Source organism: Hyaena hyaena, unplaced genomic scaffold (genome assembly GCF_003009895.1).
Source record: "Hyaena hyaena isolate Hyena2069 unplaced genomic scaffold, ASM300989v1 scaffold_2, whole genome shotgun sequence".
NCBI classification, from domain to species: domain Eukaryota; kingdom Metazoa; phylum Chordata; class Mammalia; order Carnivora; family Hyaenidae; genus Hyaena; species Hyaena hyaena.
In genome coordinates, this window is record NW_024080634.1 from 5493398 (window position 1) to 5510179 (window position 16782).

A 16782-nucleotide genomic window follows, 5' to 3' on the forward strand; every position below is an offset into this window, starting at 1 on the left:
ATTATTTTAATGACTTCTCATCTTTATATGGCCAGAAAGTGTGCCATTTCATTCCCTGATCAATTTGTAAAGTGTTGCAGTGCTCTTTTCAGAGCAGCACAGTTCTGCCTTGCATCTTATTCATGTGCTTTTGGTGATGGTTGTGCTTAGTCTGGTTCTCTCAGTGGCAGAGGTGCGCCTTGGAAATCAATCATCTGGAAGGTATGCAGATTCAGATGGTGTGGAATGAAGGAAAGGGCACTGAGCTTGGAAGCAGTGCTTCCGAGAACGCCTGGGTGGCTCATTCGGTAGAGCATCCGACTCGTGACTTCAGCTCAGGTCATGATCTCACGGTTTGTGGGATCGGGCCTCGCATTGGATTCTGTGCTGACAACGTGGAGCCTGCTTGGGATTCTCTCTCTCTCTCCCCTACTCTCTCTGCCCTTCCCTCACTCACATGCATGCTTGGGCTCTCTCTTTTAAAATAAATTTAAAAAAAATTTTTTTAAAGCTTTATTTAGTTTTGAGGGAGAGACAGAGTGTGAGCAGGGGAGGAACAGAGGGAGAGGAAGACACAGACTCCGAAGCAGGCTCCCATCTCTGAGCTGTCAGCACAGACCCCAATGTGGGGCCCGAGCCCACAAACCTCAAGATAGTGACTTGAGTCAAAGTCGGACACTCAACTGCCTGAGCCACCCAGGTGCCCCCAAGACACTTAAAATAAATTAAAAAAAAAAAAAAAAAAAAAAAAGCAGAGCTCTCAGGTTTATGTTCAAGCTCACTGCTGCCAAGCCTGAGACACACGTGCTGGGTGTCTACCCATCTGCTCACCGCCTGCCTCCTTGTCAGAAGAACCTAGCTATGTCTAGGCATCAGGTGACAATGTGCTGCAAGGTGGCAGCTCCCATCTCCTGGCCTCAGAGGTAAATGTTACTGGTCTACGACTTCTTCCTCGCAATTCCATTTCCCTGGGCAGGGATCAATTTAGACACAAAGCATGTGACCTCCTCTGACCTATGAGGTGTGGCCAGCTGGCTTCTGGAAAGGTTTTCCTCTAATACAAAGAGACAGGAAAGGAACCAACACTTGACTTTTTTTTGTTCCTCTCTTTAATTAAGGGGGAATTTAAGGTCTGATGTGTGGCAGACACATCTGAGGCCACAGTAGGAAAAGGCTGAGGATAAGTCAACTCACCATGAGAAGCACATAAGCATGAAAATATTCAGATGCTTTTAGGATGTCACTAAGCCATTTGTGTTAGCCAAATACAGGAATATGCTCCCCGAGACTGGTTTCTTGGCCTCGGCACTGGTGACTTTCCATGATGGGGCAGGGAGTGTTGTCCTGTGCATACTGGCCTCTGTCCACGCCCCACCCCCAGCCCCCATTATAACAGGCAGAAATGCCTCCAGGCTTGGTCAGACGTCCCCTAGGGCAGAACTGCCCCAGTTTGGGAATCACTGCTCCAGACTTTAGGTTGTGAGGCCATGCATCTCTTCATTGAGATTTGTATACTTGGATATCCTGTGCTTTACAGCCTAAAGCTTGGTAACAGAGTCCACTACCATGGGCCATCCTTAACCCATGGGAACCTGTTTCCTCTATGGGCAGAAGCAGGCACACTTGTTTCTCAGCAGTAGAGGTGTTTGTGTGTCCTCAAAAGGCACAAAATGTCCCATGCTGATCCGTGCCCTCACCATCTGCCCAGGCGTGGTTCTGGCTGGCATCAAGGCATTTACAGAGAAACTGCAGAGGATTTGCTGTCTCCCCACTGCACAGCTTTCACCCTCAGTGCAGAAGCCCTCAGAAGTTTCTGAGGAGGTGGTGTTCCTTGAGTGCCTGCTCGTGTGCCTTGTTCGCAGCCTTTTCCCTCCCCTCCCCAAGAGCTTGTTCACCTGTCGCCTGCCTATATGCAGACAGCTTGTCTTGGGGACTGGGGAGCAGAGGAAGAGCATAGAGGAGATGTTCAGATCAGCGTGAACGGGCAGCGTAGCGTTGGAGAGATTTGTTCTTTGGACTCGGGACTCTGATTTCTGTTCTTGCTGCACGTGCAGGTCACAGGAGCCCAGTGCATTCTGTCGCCCAAGGCTCCGCTCAGGGAGAATGTGTCCCAAGCTCCACACAGCCGTGCTGAACCCATTGAGGATCGGGAAGTGCTGCTCCAGAGATCTCTAGAGAAACCTCTGTGAGGAGGAGATAACATTTAGTCTCATTTGAGCATGCCTGCTCTGTTCTTCCGGCTGTGAATTTGAAAGAATATCGAGTTCTATCAGTAGAATTTTAGGGACTGAAGTGTGTTTGGGATTTGTAATGAGACTCTCTCCCCAAGATACTCTTGCTGCTTTTCTGGCTCTGACTTGAACAAGTCGATTTCCACATAATAGGCTTTTGGTTTATTTGTTAAATATATCATTTGTATGTGGATTAAAATACGTTTGAAAAGCAGAAAAGAACATATGTCCAGACACTGAGTCATTTAGTATCTTAACGATAGGCCTACTTTTATTAGATCTTCTGGTTTGTGGGTATAAACTCTTCAAGTATTGTAGTGTTGTCTGTACCATGTATATTTCAGTGTTTAGACTAGTTCTGAGGGGCATGTTTGCCCCACTAACCCCTTTCCTTTCACGTGGTCACTAACTCTGCTGCTGTGACCTCCTCCACCCTTTTCGATCATCCCTGAGCCTCTTGGCTCACAGCCCCCCAGATAGAATGATTCCCGTTAGTGAGCCCCCCTTACATGCTTGTCAGTCATTGTTTTTCAGACCTGTAATCCTCCGGAGTTGGTGTCATTCAACCCTGGGTGTGAGGGAGGGCTCAGGACCTGGCCGCCACCAGGAAAGAGTGAGATGGGAGTCTGGAAACCTGGAAGGCATCACAGCTAGCCATCCAAAGTTTCTGTGTGGAAAGCCCGGGAAAATCGCTGCTGGTGGTGACAGGGAGTGGCTTCTACGACCCAGATGTGGGAAACTCAGGAGAGGAAAATCAAAGAGCAATATTTGAACATGCGTGTTGCCGCTTGCCCTCTGTGAGGCAGCGATGCATCTATCACGCTGGGTTTTAAGAAGGAGTTTCCTGACCCAGTGTGGAGATTCCTGAGTCCTCCCAAGTGAGAGCCCGGGGTGGACCCCGTGCTCCTGTTGAGTGTGCTCCTTGTTAAGCCCGATGCCCTGGGGAAGCGGGAACGGGATGAATGTGGGACCTTTCAGCTCCTTTCGAGTCTGGCGTGCGCAACCAGGTCCGCGTGCTCGGGTAACTTGTGCCCGGCGGGGCAGCTGAGCAAGGCTGGTGCCCCGATGGGGCCCCCGCTCAGCTGATTCCGAGCCCGTGTTCCTCATCACGGGGCGCCTGCCCCTCCCTCACCTTCTCATGAGTTAGACCAGCACAGCAGTCCCTCCACGGCACAGCCAGCTCTGTTTGAGCTGAGAAAAATGGGTTCCCGAGATGGAGGGGCTGGGGCTTGCAGTATCAGCAGGTAGTCAGTGGTGTGCCCCTCTCCCCCATCCCTTCCCCCCTCTCCCCCCCAGGCCCTGAACAGCCCCCAGCTCTGCCCTCGGGCCTCGCTTTGTAATGTCTGCTGTGTCTCCTGCCCTGAGCTCAGCCTTTGCTGGTGCTCCTGTCCAGGCAGCGTGCTGTTCGCTCAGAAAGCGTAAGTTAATATCCGCTATACCAAGAAGATGGAGCTGATTCGAAAGGAACGAAAATAAACGTAAGGAATTTTTAAAAGCAAGAAACGTATTCTGGTGCATCTCTGCCTCCTGCGGAAGGTTGAGTGAACCAGAGGCACGGGGCCTGCCGGGGTGTGGCCGCTGTGACCCTGCTCGCTCCGTGCACTGCGCCGTGGGCTGGCCCTGAGCGGTCAGCTGACATGTCCGCGCAGGACAGTCATGTTGCAGCCCGTGACCTTTTTTTTAAGAAGGAAGCTCTTCTTTTACAAAGGGGTTGAGCCCGTGTCACTCCCCCAGTTAAACAAAAGCTGACTTCATTGGTCATCTGTGAAATCTCAACATCCTGTAGTGGCTGTTGGGGGCCTGTCTGTCCCCCTCCTGTCTCTAGCCCTCCCCACCCCTGCCCTCCCCGGCTGGCGTGGTGGCCGAGGCACTGCCGTGTCAGATAAGGCGTGACGCTCGCCACCGTCTCTGCCTGCAGCCCTCAGCCTGCTTTAGGGTGGGAAGTCCCGGCCACTTTGCTGTTACTCAGTGTCTGTTCTGTTTTCGTTCTGTCTGAAAGGCATCGTGGGTGTCCCTTGGCAGGTATTTAATGAGTGTTCAAGCTCTTGCCACCTGGCCAGCCTTACTCACTGTTTGGCTTCGTTCTGGTAGCATGAAACGAACATCCTTTTACAGATGACCAACTTCCAGAAGGAAGACCTGCTGGTATTTTACCATTCGCTTGATGTGAGACCTGCTTTAAAATGGGCTTGCTTGTGTGTCTTTATAAACGGGCATCTGGCATCCCGAATTCCAAAGGCAGTGTGATCACTGCGCAGGAGCAGTTGCGAGCAGTGCCTTCTAGGAACTTCTTCAAAATCAAATATAACTCACCCTCTTAGCACTATTGTTAAATGACTCTTTAACATTTTTTTAATTGTGGTAAAATACACTTAACATTCAATTTATCTTAAACTATTTTTAAGTGTATTAAGTTACTTTTCTGAGTCCGTGGTCTACCCTTCTGGAATTTTTAATCATGTCTCTTAACACAGAACGATTTCTAAATTGTGCAGAGAGTCCTAGAGGATGTCAGATTGTTAGATAGGCTGACGGTTTACTGCCAAAGTAAAACAGTGTGGCACAGACGTGGTCTTGGGTGGAGCAAAGTGAGACACTTCCTGGTCTCTATTAATGAAGCTTGGATGTGGTTCAAACTTTTTTTTTTTCCTTCTAAACTTACGTTTGGTAAGTTTTTTATTATTTTCAAGTCAACCTGCTGAGTCTACACATACAATTAAGTCCAAAATATTGTAATTATATCTTGATTAGAGCCGAAGGAATGTTTTTAGAATAGCGTAGTTCTTGAGGAAAAGAAGGAAGGAAGGTTTATTTCTGGTTTGATCCTACTTGTTCCTTCCTATTTAGCACTTTTCCAAGTGATTTTGAAAACCTGGCCGTTTTTTTCCTTCCAGACTCACGAGTTTTCCTGAGATGTTTCTTCCATAACTGAAGAACAGTTCTCGTCTTTTTGTGCTTTTAGTAAGCATCATTTTTATTCAGTGTTTATCATGTGTGTTGTAGATGTAATATAAATGTATATATACTATATACTATATGTGTATATCTATCCATATCTATCTGTTTGTCTGTCTGTGTATCTGTTAACTTGCTTGGGTTTCTGGTTTCCTGAAAAACAACCAAAACAGTTGATGAAACTTCCCTGGAAATCCTCACTGGGCTTTTCCCGCCAGAGAAGCGAGTGTCTGCACAGAGGCTGGCGGGAAGGAGGCAAAGTCGGATGGCCGTCCCTGTCCCACACCAGGGGTCCCGTCGCGGCAGCTCTCGAACAGCTGGGAAGAGATGAAGGGGAAATCAGGAGTTTTCAGGTTCTGGATGCTGGACTCGGTTCAGGGTGGCTCATTTGCTAATGCAGGGTTAGAAACACACTCGGGAGAGGCTGGCCCCAGTCCCTGGGTCCCTTCAGGATTTATTAAAAGGAGTCTCTTTGTTCTCTGATAAGGAAAGAGTTTACAGTTTGTCCAACATGCAAACCTCGCTCGAGAGTTCATGGTTCTTGTAGCCCAGCCGCAGGAGCAGTTGGGTCAAACAGCACTCATTTCTATTTTCTTTTTGGGTGATAAAATATATATAACATAAAATTTACCATTTCAACTATGTGAGTGTGCAGTTCAGGAGTATACAGCAGTCAACACCATCTAAACCTAGAACTATTTTCATTAAACATAGCTCCACTTCCCCTCCCCCAGCCTCTCCAATGCTGCTTTCTGTGTCTGTGGATCTACATTAGGTCCCTCGTGTAAGGGGAGTCATACGGTATTTGTCCTTTTGTGTCTGGCTTCTTCTGCTGAGCTCAGAGCCTTCAGAGGCCGTCCACATTGTGGGATGTCAGAATTTCCTTCCTTATTTTTTTTTAACGTTTGTTTATTTTGAGAGAGAGAGCATGAGTCGGGGACGGACAGAGAAAGAAAGAGGGAGACACAGAATCTGATGCAGTCTCCAGGCTCTGAGCTGACAGCTCAGAGCCTAGCATAGGGCTTGAACCCATGAACCATGAGATCATGACCTGAGCCAAAGTCGGACGCTTATCCAAATGAGCCACCCAGGCGCCCCAGAATTTCCTTCCTTTCTAAGGCCAAGTAGGGGTGCCTGGGTGGCTCAGTCGGGTAAGCGTCCAACTTCGGCTCAGGTCATGATCTCACGGTTTGTGGGTTTGAGCCCCGCGTCGGGCTCTGTGCTGACAGCTAGCTCAGAGTCTGGAGCCTGTTTCAGATTCTGTGTCTCCCTCTCTCTCTGACCCTCCCCTGCTCACGCTGCTTCTTTCTCTCTCAGAAATAAAAAATATTTAAAAAATTAAAAAAAATTTAAGGACAAGGAATATTCCACTGTATGTATAGACCACATTTTGTTTATCAGTTCACTGACATTTTGGTTGTTTTCACTTTCTGCCTGTTGTGAACAGTGCTGTAGTGAACATGGGCGTGCAAGTATCTGTTTGACATTTGCTCTCAGTTCTTTTGCATGTGTACCCGGAAGTGGGGTCGCTGGATCACATGGTAGTTTGGTAAACAAAATCAGACATTTATCCTTTGAGGGGCCACCATTGCACCATTTTACACTCCCACCACCAGTGCACAGCGCTACGTTTTGAAACCTTCTAGGCCAGGGCTGTTCTGAATAGAACATGTACTTTTTCAAAAGCAGCGACAGCTCTAGGCATCTGGTTGATCTCGCTCTCTGGATGTGGCAGGATGCCTCCAATTTCCAACTGAGAAGTGCTTTTCAGATCCTAAAAGTGGGCCGGCCACATGGGCTGAGCACTTCCTTGTGTCCAGGGACACCTGAGTCGGCAGCTTCTAGTTAGAGGAGCCCCTGAAGAAAAGCCACCGTGAGCTCTGAATCTATAGCAGCCAAGATGGCAGAATGAATCATTGGATGACTCATTCTCATTGAAGTTCGCCCTGAAAACATGGAGCTGTTCCCCTCATGGCCATGCATTAGCCCTCAGCGAGAATAAAGGAAAAGTCTTAGAAAGGGAGAAAGTCTTGGAAAGGAAGTCTTATAAAGGGACATCGCACCTTCATGACCACTGACCAGAGTCAACTGGCTCTTCCTTCACTGGTCTCACCCCGGAGCCCCTGCACACAGGGTAGGATGATGGCGAGCAGACCACTGTTTCTGAAATGGCCCCAAGAGTTAGGTTATGTTCTCCTTCAGGCACGTTTGCAAGACTCTACTTAGTACCGCCCATTCAGAAGGTGTTTTTAGGGTGGCCTGTGTGGCTCAGTCAGTTAAGTGTCCAACTTTGGCTCAGGTCATGATCTCACAGTTCATGGGTTTGAGCCCCACATCCAACTCTCTGTTATCAGCACAGAACCTGCTTCAGATACTCTGTTCCCCACTCTCTCTCCACCCCTCCCCTGTTCAGGCTCTCTCTCTCTTTCTCTCAAAAACAAACAATAAACATTAAAAAAAAAAAAAAAAAGGTGTTTTTAAATAGGGCCCCCAACCTCCTTTCCTGTGTGAAGTCCATCACTCTGGGGGAGGAAGTGCTCTGTCCAAGGGAATCCTTTGTTTCCAAAAGTGCTGTGAATCGCCTACATGCAAGCCGTTTTACCGGCTTGCAAAATGTTTGTTTAGAACTTTTTTTTCCTTAAATATTATTTAAGACATGATCTTCTATTATCCCTCTTTATCTTCAGCATTAATTAGTGTATATCTTTTCCTCTGTCTTCCTAAGAGGAAATTTCATGTTCTCCGACTCTGCACCCTCTGTACAGATTTCCTCTTTGGCTTCAAAGTGTCTCTTGGGATTTTCATTATATTTTGGGTCTGCAGTGATCTTACCACCAAACATAGAGCAGTTTGAGTTTTGCTTTTCTGATTTGATGTATTTCTCACCCTTCCTCATCAGCATCCCTAACTAGTGTCCTTGTTTGCTTTTGTGACAGTAAAGGACATTATCTGTAAACGACTGAGTATCAGTCCATTCTTTTATTTTTTTTTAGGGAAACTTTTTAAAATTTATTTTTTAATGTTTATTCATTTTTGAGAGAAGGGAGTGGGAGGGACAGAGAGAGAGGGAGAGAGAGAGGATCCGAAGCGGTCTCTGTACTGACAGCAGAGAGCCCCACCTGGGGCTTGAACACACGAACCGTGAGATTATGACTTGAGCCAAAGTCAGACACTTAACGACTGAGCCACCCAGGTACCCCATCAGTCAATTCTTTAATTTTTTTTTTAAAGTTTGCTTATTTATTTTGAGAGGGAGAGTGAGAGAGCAATGGCATGAGTGGGGGAGGGGCAGAGAGAAAGGGAGACAGAATCCTGTTCAGGCTCCGTGCTACCAGCGCAGAGCCCCGTGCAGGGCTCGAACTCAGGAACCCGTGAGATCCTGACCTGAGCCAAAACCCAGTCAGATGCTTAACCAACCGAGCCTCCCAGACACCCCTAGCCATCAGTCATTTGTTCTAAAATGCAGTGTGGAGTTTGTCTCCATCTCTAAGTCTTGTGATTCATTTTCAGTTTGTCCTTATAGTAAGAGGTCACGTTTGCTGACTGCTTCCTGGGTGCCAGACAGCGTGCTTACTCTCCTGTTTACATGTGGTGTCTCATCTGGTGTTTGCGACTCGGGGAGGCACCATGATCTTCATTTTTACAGATGAAACTACAGCCAGGTTAAAGAATGTGCCCGACAAGCAAATGGTGGAACTGGAATGCCAGGCTCTCACCCCCAAGCTCACATGTTAAACCGGTATAACGATACTCTAGTCGTGTTTGCTTCGCCTCAGCCTGGAAGCACCTGTTCAGTTGGCAGGCTCCGTGGGAAGTGGGTTAGCTCAGCCACTGTGACAGAGAGGCAGTATTTCAGTCCCATCACTGGTGATGGAAATCTGCAGGAGGGCGGAATGTCCTAACCGTTCCAGGGAGCAGGCTCACAAATTCTGTCTGGCCAATCCGGACTCCAGGCGAGGAACCCTGTTCATGGTCCCCGGCTGGCTCTGCTCTGCTCCTGAACCTGGGTGCCTTGATTGAACTTGACACTCCAATGGGTGAAAAGAATGGTATTTCCTTGTAGTTTTAATTGTCATTTTTCTTACCAGGAAGGATGAACAGCTTCTTGTTTTTCTAAGTACGGTCTGTTTATATCCTTTATTCTTGCTGAATTTTCAGATCAGACAGCGCCCTTTATCTTAGGCACCTTTCCCTCAACATCGTGGAGCCCCGGTCTCAGGCACGCTGTGTTCGCGTGGATTAACACAGACAGCATACTATAGCGAACATGCTATTCCACGTTTACTGGTTACAGCCTCCATTCTTGGTTATATTTCTTTTCCCATATCTTCTTCAAATTACATGAAGTCACACATTTAAATGAGAAAGAAACCGCAATCAGCCTCCTTCATTCAGAATGAATGGTTGTGGTTCATCGTCATTACACTTATGTGGGAAGAGGTTTATCAGTCAGGATAGGGAGGGTTATGCCAGGATACCAAACAATCCCTAATTTCCATGAGTTTTACAGCATGATCGAGTTCCGCCTCCTAGGCCGCAAGTGGTTTCCGCACCGTAATTTCTCAGGCAGCTAGGCTGGGAGGGGTTTCAGCCCAACCCACACTTCCATGAGCTTAGCATCAAGAGAAGAGAACCTGATGAGCTTTGAGTTGGCTCGTAGAGCCTATGCTGGTATGACACGTGTCACCCACTCATCCCTCTTAAGTCATGATGCCACACCTAGGGTCACGGGGGCAGAGAAATGGAATTCTGTACACGCACAGCCTGAGCGAAGCAGATGCTGGTGAATCCCAGATGACCACCGTGAGAGGACACATCACATCTTTTCCACCGCAGGGAGCAGAAGTCCTGAGAATACTGAGCAGAACGAGGGTGGGTAGTGACTTAAAAAATAAGTGCTTTATCCTGACAGAAGTAATTGATACAGGTGAAAATGGAGTCCCTCTCTCCATGGAGAAAGCCCACAGCCACTTTATTGTTAAACCAGTCGAGTCCCAGACATGGTTTTCTAAAAGCCGCATCTTCAGGATCGGCCAGGAGTTGTTACCCGTTGAAGCCGGGTGCCGGTTACATTGCTGCTGTACCTGCTTTTCTGTGCATTTGAAAATGCCCATAATAAAATGCAGTTTCCTGTGCATTTCCCACATTCATTTCCCCTCTGCCTTAACTGTCTCAGTTTGTTCTTATCCCCTGTCACAGTGTGTGTTTCCAGTCACCTCAGGATTTGTTTTGACAGGTGCACATTTTAAAAAAAGTAATTTGTTGGCTTTCCCTTTGTTTTAAAATACCAGGCTTTTATATATAATGTTTCAAGGTATTTCTTGTTGACTTCTAGTTACATGAGCTCTTTTTTTTTTTTTTAAGACATAAGTTTATTGAATTTGAGAGTTCAGTTAGAGTATAGGCTTCCAATGAAAAGTATTATTTTCCTTCCTTTCCTTTGCCTCCTGCATAACCTCAGCATATAAGGTCATTTTCTCCATTGATCAAAAGAAAGCTGTCGTGGCCCTAAGAGCATGGGGTCCAGCGGCCAGCAGGTGTGACAGACAGAGTGCAGGTGGCATCACACATGCCTCCAGAACACGCCTGCTTTGTTTCAGGCGCTCTGCAGAGGGGACTGAACGTTAGAACAGGGTTGTAAATTGGTGACTGATGTGCCCATGGAACCCAGGGTGGCCGGACCTAAGTATGGGCAAGGGGGCGGGGCGCCCCTGCCGGGGAGAACCATTCGGCCTCCATGAGACGGGGCGCTAGGTCTCATGTGAGGAGCATTAGCCAGGTGGACAGGACGGAGGCTGGGCAGAGAGCCAGGCGGGGATCACAGATGGATCTGGAGCGTTAAGAGATGGGGGCGGGGCGTCACAGCAGGCAGGAGTCATGCTGTGAAGGCCTTTGAGTGGCTTTTTAAGAAGCGTGGACTTCACCCTGTAGGCTTTCAGCAAATATTTGTGGATTGTTCCCTAATGACAGACACTTTGTCTCATAAGGTTGAGTCATGAGGACCCACCCAGCCACAACACTCTGCCTGCGGTCACTCGAGGCGGGGCAGAACGGCTGCGGTCCGCTCACACTCCCGACCGTGGGTCTCAGGTACCGCGGGCACCCAGCCAAGGCCTGGCCCAGCAGTGCTGTTGCTGCCTCCCCACGGAGTTGGGCGTTTCTCCTGTGGGACACAGGTCCCTCCCAGCAGGGTCACCAGCTGGCAAAGACGCCAGGAGTCATGGCCAAGAGGTTTGCTCCCCCCAATTTCTTCTGGGGTGACCCCTCGCTCAGAGCCCCCCTGGCTGTGAGGCCAAGCTGGGAGGATGATGGAGATAACTCCATGGACAGATTCCAAGGGCTTCCCCAGCACCAGACGAGGGCCTTCTTAGGGACAGGGTCACCTCCCTTGTTACAGTCTGTGTTCCGCTGAGCCTCGTGTGTGGTCTGGAGCCCTCAGCTGTCCCTGGGTCCCCATGTGTGGCCGAGAGGCTGGTCTGATGGTGACAGAACCTCCCTTGCTGTTGATGCTGATGCCTGCCTCATCTCCAGCATTGCTAGGGGCTTCCCTGACACCCGTGGCCCCCGGGTGTTGCCCATGAAGGCCGTCTGCCTTCCTTTTGAATCCGTTCCTGTCTTCCTGGCCTCAGCGGATTTACTTTCCATTGTAAACATCACTCCCTTCTTCCTCGTGTTTCTCCTCTTATCTCCCAGGCTCTTCAGAGTAACCTGAGGTACTCCTTGTTGCCAAGACGGCTCCTGATCAGCAAGAGATTAGCCCAGTGCCTCCATCCTGCTTTGCCCAGTGGTGTGCACCTCAAAGCCCTAGAAACCTATGAGATTATCTTCAAAATCGTGGGGACCAAATGGCTGGCCAAGGACTTGTTCCTGTACAGGTAGGGTAGCTTCCCCACCAGATTCCTTCTTTATTACCCGAGTAATCCATACTTCAGTTCACGAGATTAGGAAATGACCAGCAAAATAGGGAGTGGCAGGCAGCAGTTCATCCTCAGACGTCAGCAGGGGACGGCCAGGGCTCCCTTTCCGGAGCGTGTCCTCGCAGGCCTCTCCACAAGTGTGTCGAGAGGGGGCGTGTAGCGTGTGTAACGCCAGACATCCGCTCTTTGCCAGACAGCACATCATGACCATCTCGTGATGAGCGAACATCTCCGTCCGTCCCTAACGTAAACGGCTGGCTGGCTGCTTTTGAAAACCCCCTTGGGGGGCACCCAGGTGGCTCAGTTTGTTGAGTGTCCGACATGGGCTCAGGTCATGATCGTGTGGTTCGTGAGTTCGAGCCCCGACATTGGGCTGGCTGCGTTAGCCTTGTCAGCGCAGGGCTCGCTTAGGATCCTCGGCCCCTTCTCTCTGCCCCTCCCCTGCTTGCTCTCCACCCAAATTAAAATAAATATTGGAAAAAAAATAAAACAATGCAAATCCCCTTGGGCTGGGTGATTATGCCAAACTTACGATTCGACGTCTTATTTATCCCCCTGTCCCCTCTTTTCTCTTTCCCAAAGCTGTGGGTTGTTTCCTCTTCTGGCGAACGCGGCCATGTCGGTGAGGCCCGTGCTGCTTGGCCTGTATGAGAAGTACTTTCTCCCTCTGCAGAAGCTTCTACTGCCCAGTCTCCAGGCCTTCATTGTGGGCCTGCTGCCCGGCCTGGAGGAGGGCTCGGAGATCTACGACAGGTGGGTCTCATCCAGGGCGGACTGCGTCGGGGCTGCTTGGGGGTGGGAGTGGCTGCTGCGTAAGAAGCAGGGAAAGGTGCAGAAGCAGAGTGATGCGCCGTGGAGGTCTCTGCTCGACCAAATGCTGTGTTCTCCTGGGAACCGGTGACAGGTGAGAATCAGAAGGTAACGGGGTTTCCCAGAGTTGCACAGTGAGTGGTGGAGCTGGGATTCTGAGCCACATAGGTCAGATTCCCAAGTCTTCCTGCTTCCCGAACACGAGGCGGCTTCTAAATGGAAGGAGAGCCATGCTTCATTGATGGTTAGCGCTTGAGAAAGTGACGTGGAGCACAATAGCTCAACACCTCTCAGCAGCACTTTGGGGAGATTTGTAAAACTCATGTGCATAAAAGCTCACAGAGGGCTTGTTTCGCTCGTGTTTAGGAGCAGAATGCAATCAGACTATTGGGTATACACTGTGTCCTGTTTCTCTGGGGAATTATGCTGTAAGAACTCACTTCTGTCGTATCAGCCGTCCTGAGTGATCACTGGGATTACCCTCTGTTAATGGGCTGTTTTAAGAGCCCATGTGTGGCCTGACTGGGAGGTTTAGAAACCTTTGTGCTTGCAGAAGTTTCCATTTGATCACACAACGCGCTGCCCAGATTTTTCCCCTGCCGGAGGCCCCAGCCACACCACCCTGGTCATGGCTGTGACTGGGGCTGTGGCGGCGGGGGTGGAGTCAAGGAACCAATCCAAGGTCTGTTTGGAATAGTGCTCCCCTAAATTCAGAGAAATCAGACAATCAGAATGATTTGGGGGTTTGTGGCTAGTGGCTAAGGGTACATTTAAGTCATGAGCACTTGTAGTGGAATTGGACAAACATAACCCAAAATTTGCACATGGAACATTTCAGGCTTTCACAGAGAGCAGGTGGTGACCTCCCACGTCCCAGCGGAGATCCCCCCTGGCCGTGGGTCTGGTCTGTAGGACCATCTTCCTTAGGAGGCAGAGTCTGTGTCACTGCCATGTTAAGTTGGTGGCCGCTCGCAGAATCGGTAGATGGGTGGGGGTCATGTAGGGGTCAGTGAGAGGTCCCTTACCAGCTCTGTCTCTTGACTCCTAGTTCAGGCTTCTTCTAGAAGTTCTGGCCCATTCACATTTCCCAAACAGATAGGTATATGTTCGTGTGTGTGTGTGTGTAAATGTTTTTTTCCACCATCTGACAGATGAACGCTTCAGTTCCCTAAATGTATTGTGGTTTGCTTTTTTCTTAATCTGGAAGAATGAATCACACCAGAAGAGTGTAAGTAGTTGGGGTGTTTTTTGCATGTTCTCTTAGTTGATCAATGAAGGTTCATTCGAACAGTTGCTAAAGTTGCTTAATCTAGATTTTTTGTGTGATTTCTTGACATTGAACCAAGAGCTGAGTAGAGCTGCGTGAATCACTGGGTAGATGGAGCTATGACAGAAAACCAGGCCCAGTGTCTGCAGCACCCTGAAGTCATTTGTTACCAGCTCCGAGGTGGACGCTGGTGGAGGGTTCTGGAATCTCTGAGTGGGTGTGCATGGGCACAGTAATGGGATGCCTGCACCAGAGTCTTTGGTGTCTGTATCCATGTTAGTTTGAGAGAAATCATCAACTCTTTCTCCCCCCAAATGCTCTGGAGCTGAGTCAAACACCTCCCAGCAAACGCTGTCCAGGCACCGGAAAGGGAGGGTCAGGGGTGTGGGGGTCTTGATGCCCCATTGGCAGCACATGCAGTGGGTGAGTTGGTCTGGGGCTGCTGAAGGCAGGGTGACTCACGAGTTTCGTGGAGGCAGAGACTTCTGGCTCGTGCCTGTTAGCGAACCCTAAGAACCCTGGCTTTCCACCATGCATGCCTGCAGACTACTGGCCAGAATTCCTTCTCTAAAGTGCCTGTGAGGGCGCCTGGGTGGCTCAGTCGGTTAAGTGTCTGACTCTTGGTTTCCGCTCAGGTCGTGATCTCATGGTGTGTGAGTTTGAGCCCCGAGTCTGGCTGTGTGCTGGCAGCACAGAGATTCATTCTGTCTTCCTCTCTTTGCCCTCCCCCACTTGTGTGTGCATTCTCTCTCAAAATAAATAAAATAAAATGAAATAAAATAAAATAAAATAACAGTGTCTGTAAAATAGCTTCAGCTGTGTTTTGCTGCACTGAGAAAACGAGTAGTTCAGAGAAAAATCTTGAACTCCTGAGGACATGGAGGAAAGGTGATTATTATCAGAGGTTTGTAAGCGAGCAAAAACTGCTTGCCAGAGATTTTCATGTATGTTAGTGGTTCTCAGCTGGGGTGATTAGTGTCCCCTATGGATATTTGTCATCATTTTTGGCTGTTACCACTGGGATGGAGAGGCTGTTACTGGCATCTAGGGCTACACATCCCGCAGTGACACGGTTGTCCCTGCAGTGAAGACTTACCTGCCTCAAAGTCCACTGTGTCGGGTTGAGAAAGCCTGACTTAAATGGTAGTTGAAACATACTTCTTGACCTTTCCTTTGGTCGATTCTGGGCCCCATGATGATCAGCTCTGCAGGTTCTAGAATTCTTTTTCTCCTCTGGGTGTGTGTCTGTGGTGGTGCAGGACACTGTTGTCACCGTTGTGTTCAGATGGCCACACCCCATATTCTTTCCTCTGTGACAGGTTGGCTTTTCATAACTGTCCCCTGTGCAAGTGGCAAGTTGGGAAAGGCTTCGGGCTGAGGGCAAACAGCCCGTGTCACTGACTGTCCGTTGAATAGAGAAGAACATGTTGGTGTCGTCTGAGTGAGCGTATGTTCGCAGGAGGCTCGAGAGAGCAGCGGCAGGAGGCGTGGAAGTAGGAGGGTCCGGAGGCTGCTTTGGTTGCCGATTGGATCTGAATAGAAAACACTTGAGTCCCAGCCTCTAGACTGTGTGTGCTAATTTCACATCTGAGATGACAGGAGTGATTCTTACTTGGTAGAGAGTTATTTTTTTTTTTTTAATATAAAATGTATTTATTTTGAGAGAGAGAGGGAGGGGGAGACAGAAGCCCAAGCAGGCTCCATGCAGTCAGCACAGAGCCTGACGTGGGGCTCAGTCTCCCGAACAGTGAGATCATGACCTGAGTAGAGATCAAGAGGCTTAATCAACTGAGCCACCAGGCGCCCCGACAGTTACCTGACTTTTAACCCAGTTATCTTGCACTTCACTTTAATCCCCTTAGCAAAGTCTTATCATAAGTTCTCTTTTGTGAACTACAGCAGCGCTTAAGTTTTTGAGGTCTATTAATTTTTTTGGATAAAATGAGACATAAGCTACATTTCTCTAATAGAGGAAACTAGCCGGTGCTCTCTGAATATTGAAGAAGGGATAGCTTAGGTGGCACTTTCCAGGTTGCTGGACAGTTGAACCCTCCGTGGAATAGCTGTGGTCAGTGTTCCGTGGAACCGACTTTGGGAATATGCTGTTCCAGCAAAGGGGGTGCAGTGTCAGCATGCACACTGCAGTCTCTGCGATGGGTTTTATCTAAGCATTAGTCGTCCCCTGAGAGGGGTCCCAGAGAGAGGGGAGCTCTCCCCTGGGGTTTTCCATTAATCTCCTGCTGTAGGAATCTTGTCGTAGCCCCAGGCCCATGTGCCTGACCCTCTGCAGCTGTTTTCACAGCTGGGCAGGATAAGCCCTATTTGTTTGCTCAGCCTCAGTAGAAGACCAGTCACTATCTTTAGCCTCTAAACCATTCTGGGTGCTTTTCCTAAACATTGGGCTGTTACTCATACCTCTTCAGTTTGTTTGTTTTTTCTGTGAAGGTGATACTGTGCATCACTTGCACAGTAAAATTCAAGTATTTTATGAGACTACAAGGTTCAGACTAGTTTTATTTATTTTTATTTATTATTATCCTTTAAGATTTTATTTTCAAGTAATTTCCATACCCAACAAGGGGCTCAAAGTCACAACCCCAAGAAGGGATAGCTTAGATGGCAA

At 48.8% G+C, this 16782-nt stretch overlaps 1 protein-coding gene across 4 annotated transcripts in view; it reads left to right on the forward strand.

Annotated features, from left to right (window-relative positions):
* The window catches only part of DOP1B (DOP1 leucine zipper like protein B), a 103735-nt gene that overhangs the window by 20214 nt on the left and 66739 nt on the right, over nucleotides 1-16782 (forward strand). For 3 of the 4 annotated variants that reach the window (XR_005527738.1, XM_039228463.1, XM_039228468.1), the window contains exons 3-4: nucleotides 11859-12040; nucleotides 12665-12835. Coding sequence is in view for 3 of the 4 variants with exons in the window: in XM_039228463.1 (XP_039084394.1) it covers nucleotides 11859-12040; nucleotides 12665-12835 (353 nt within the window). In the remaining variant the exon portion in view is untranslated. Of the gene's footprint in view, nucleotides 1-11858; nucleotides 12041-12664; nucleotides 12836-16782 lie in introns of those variants that run through there. The other variant, XM_039228471.1, reaches the window with a different exon arrangement.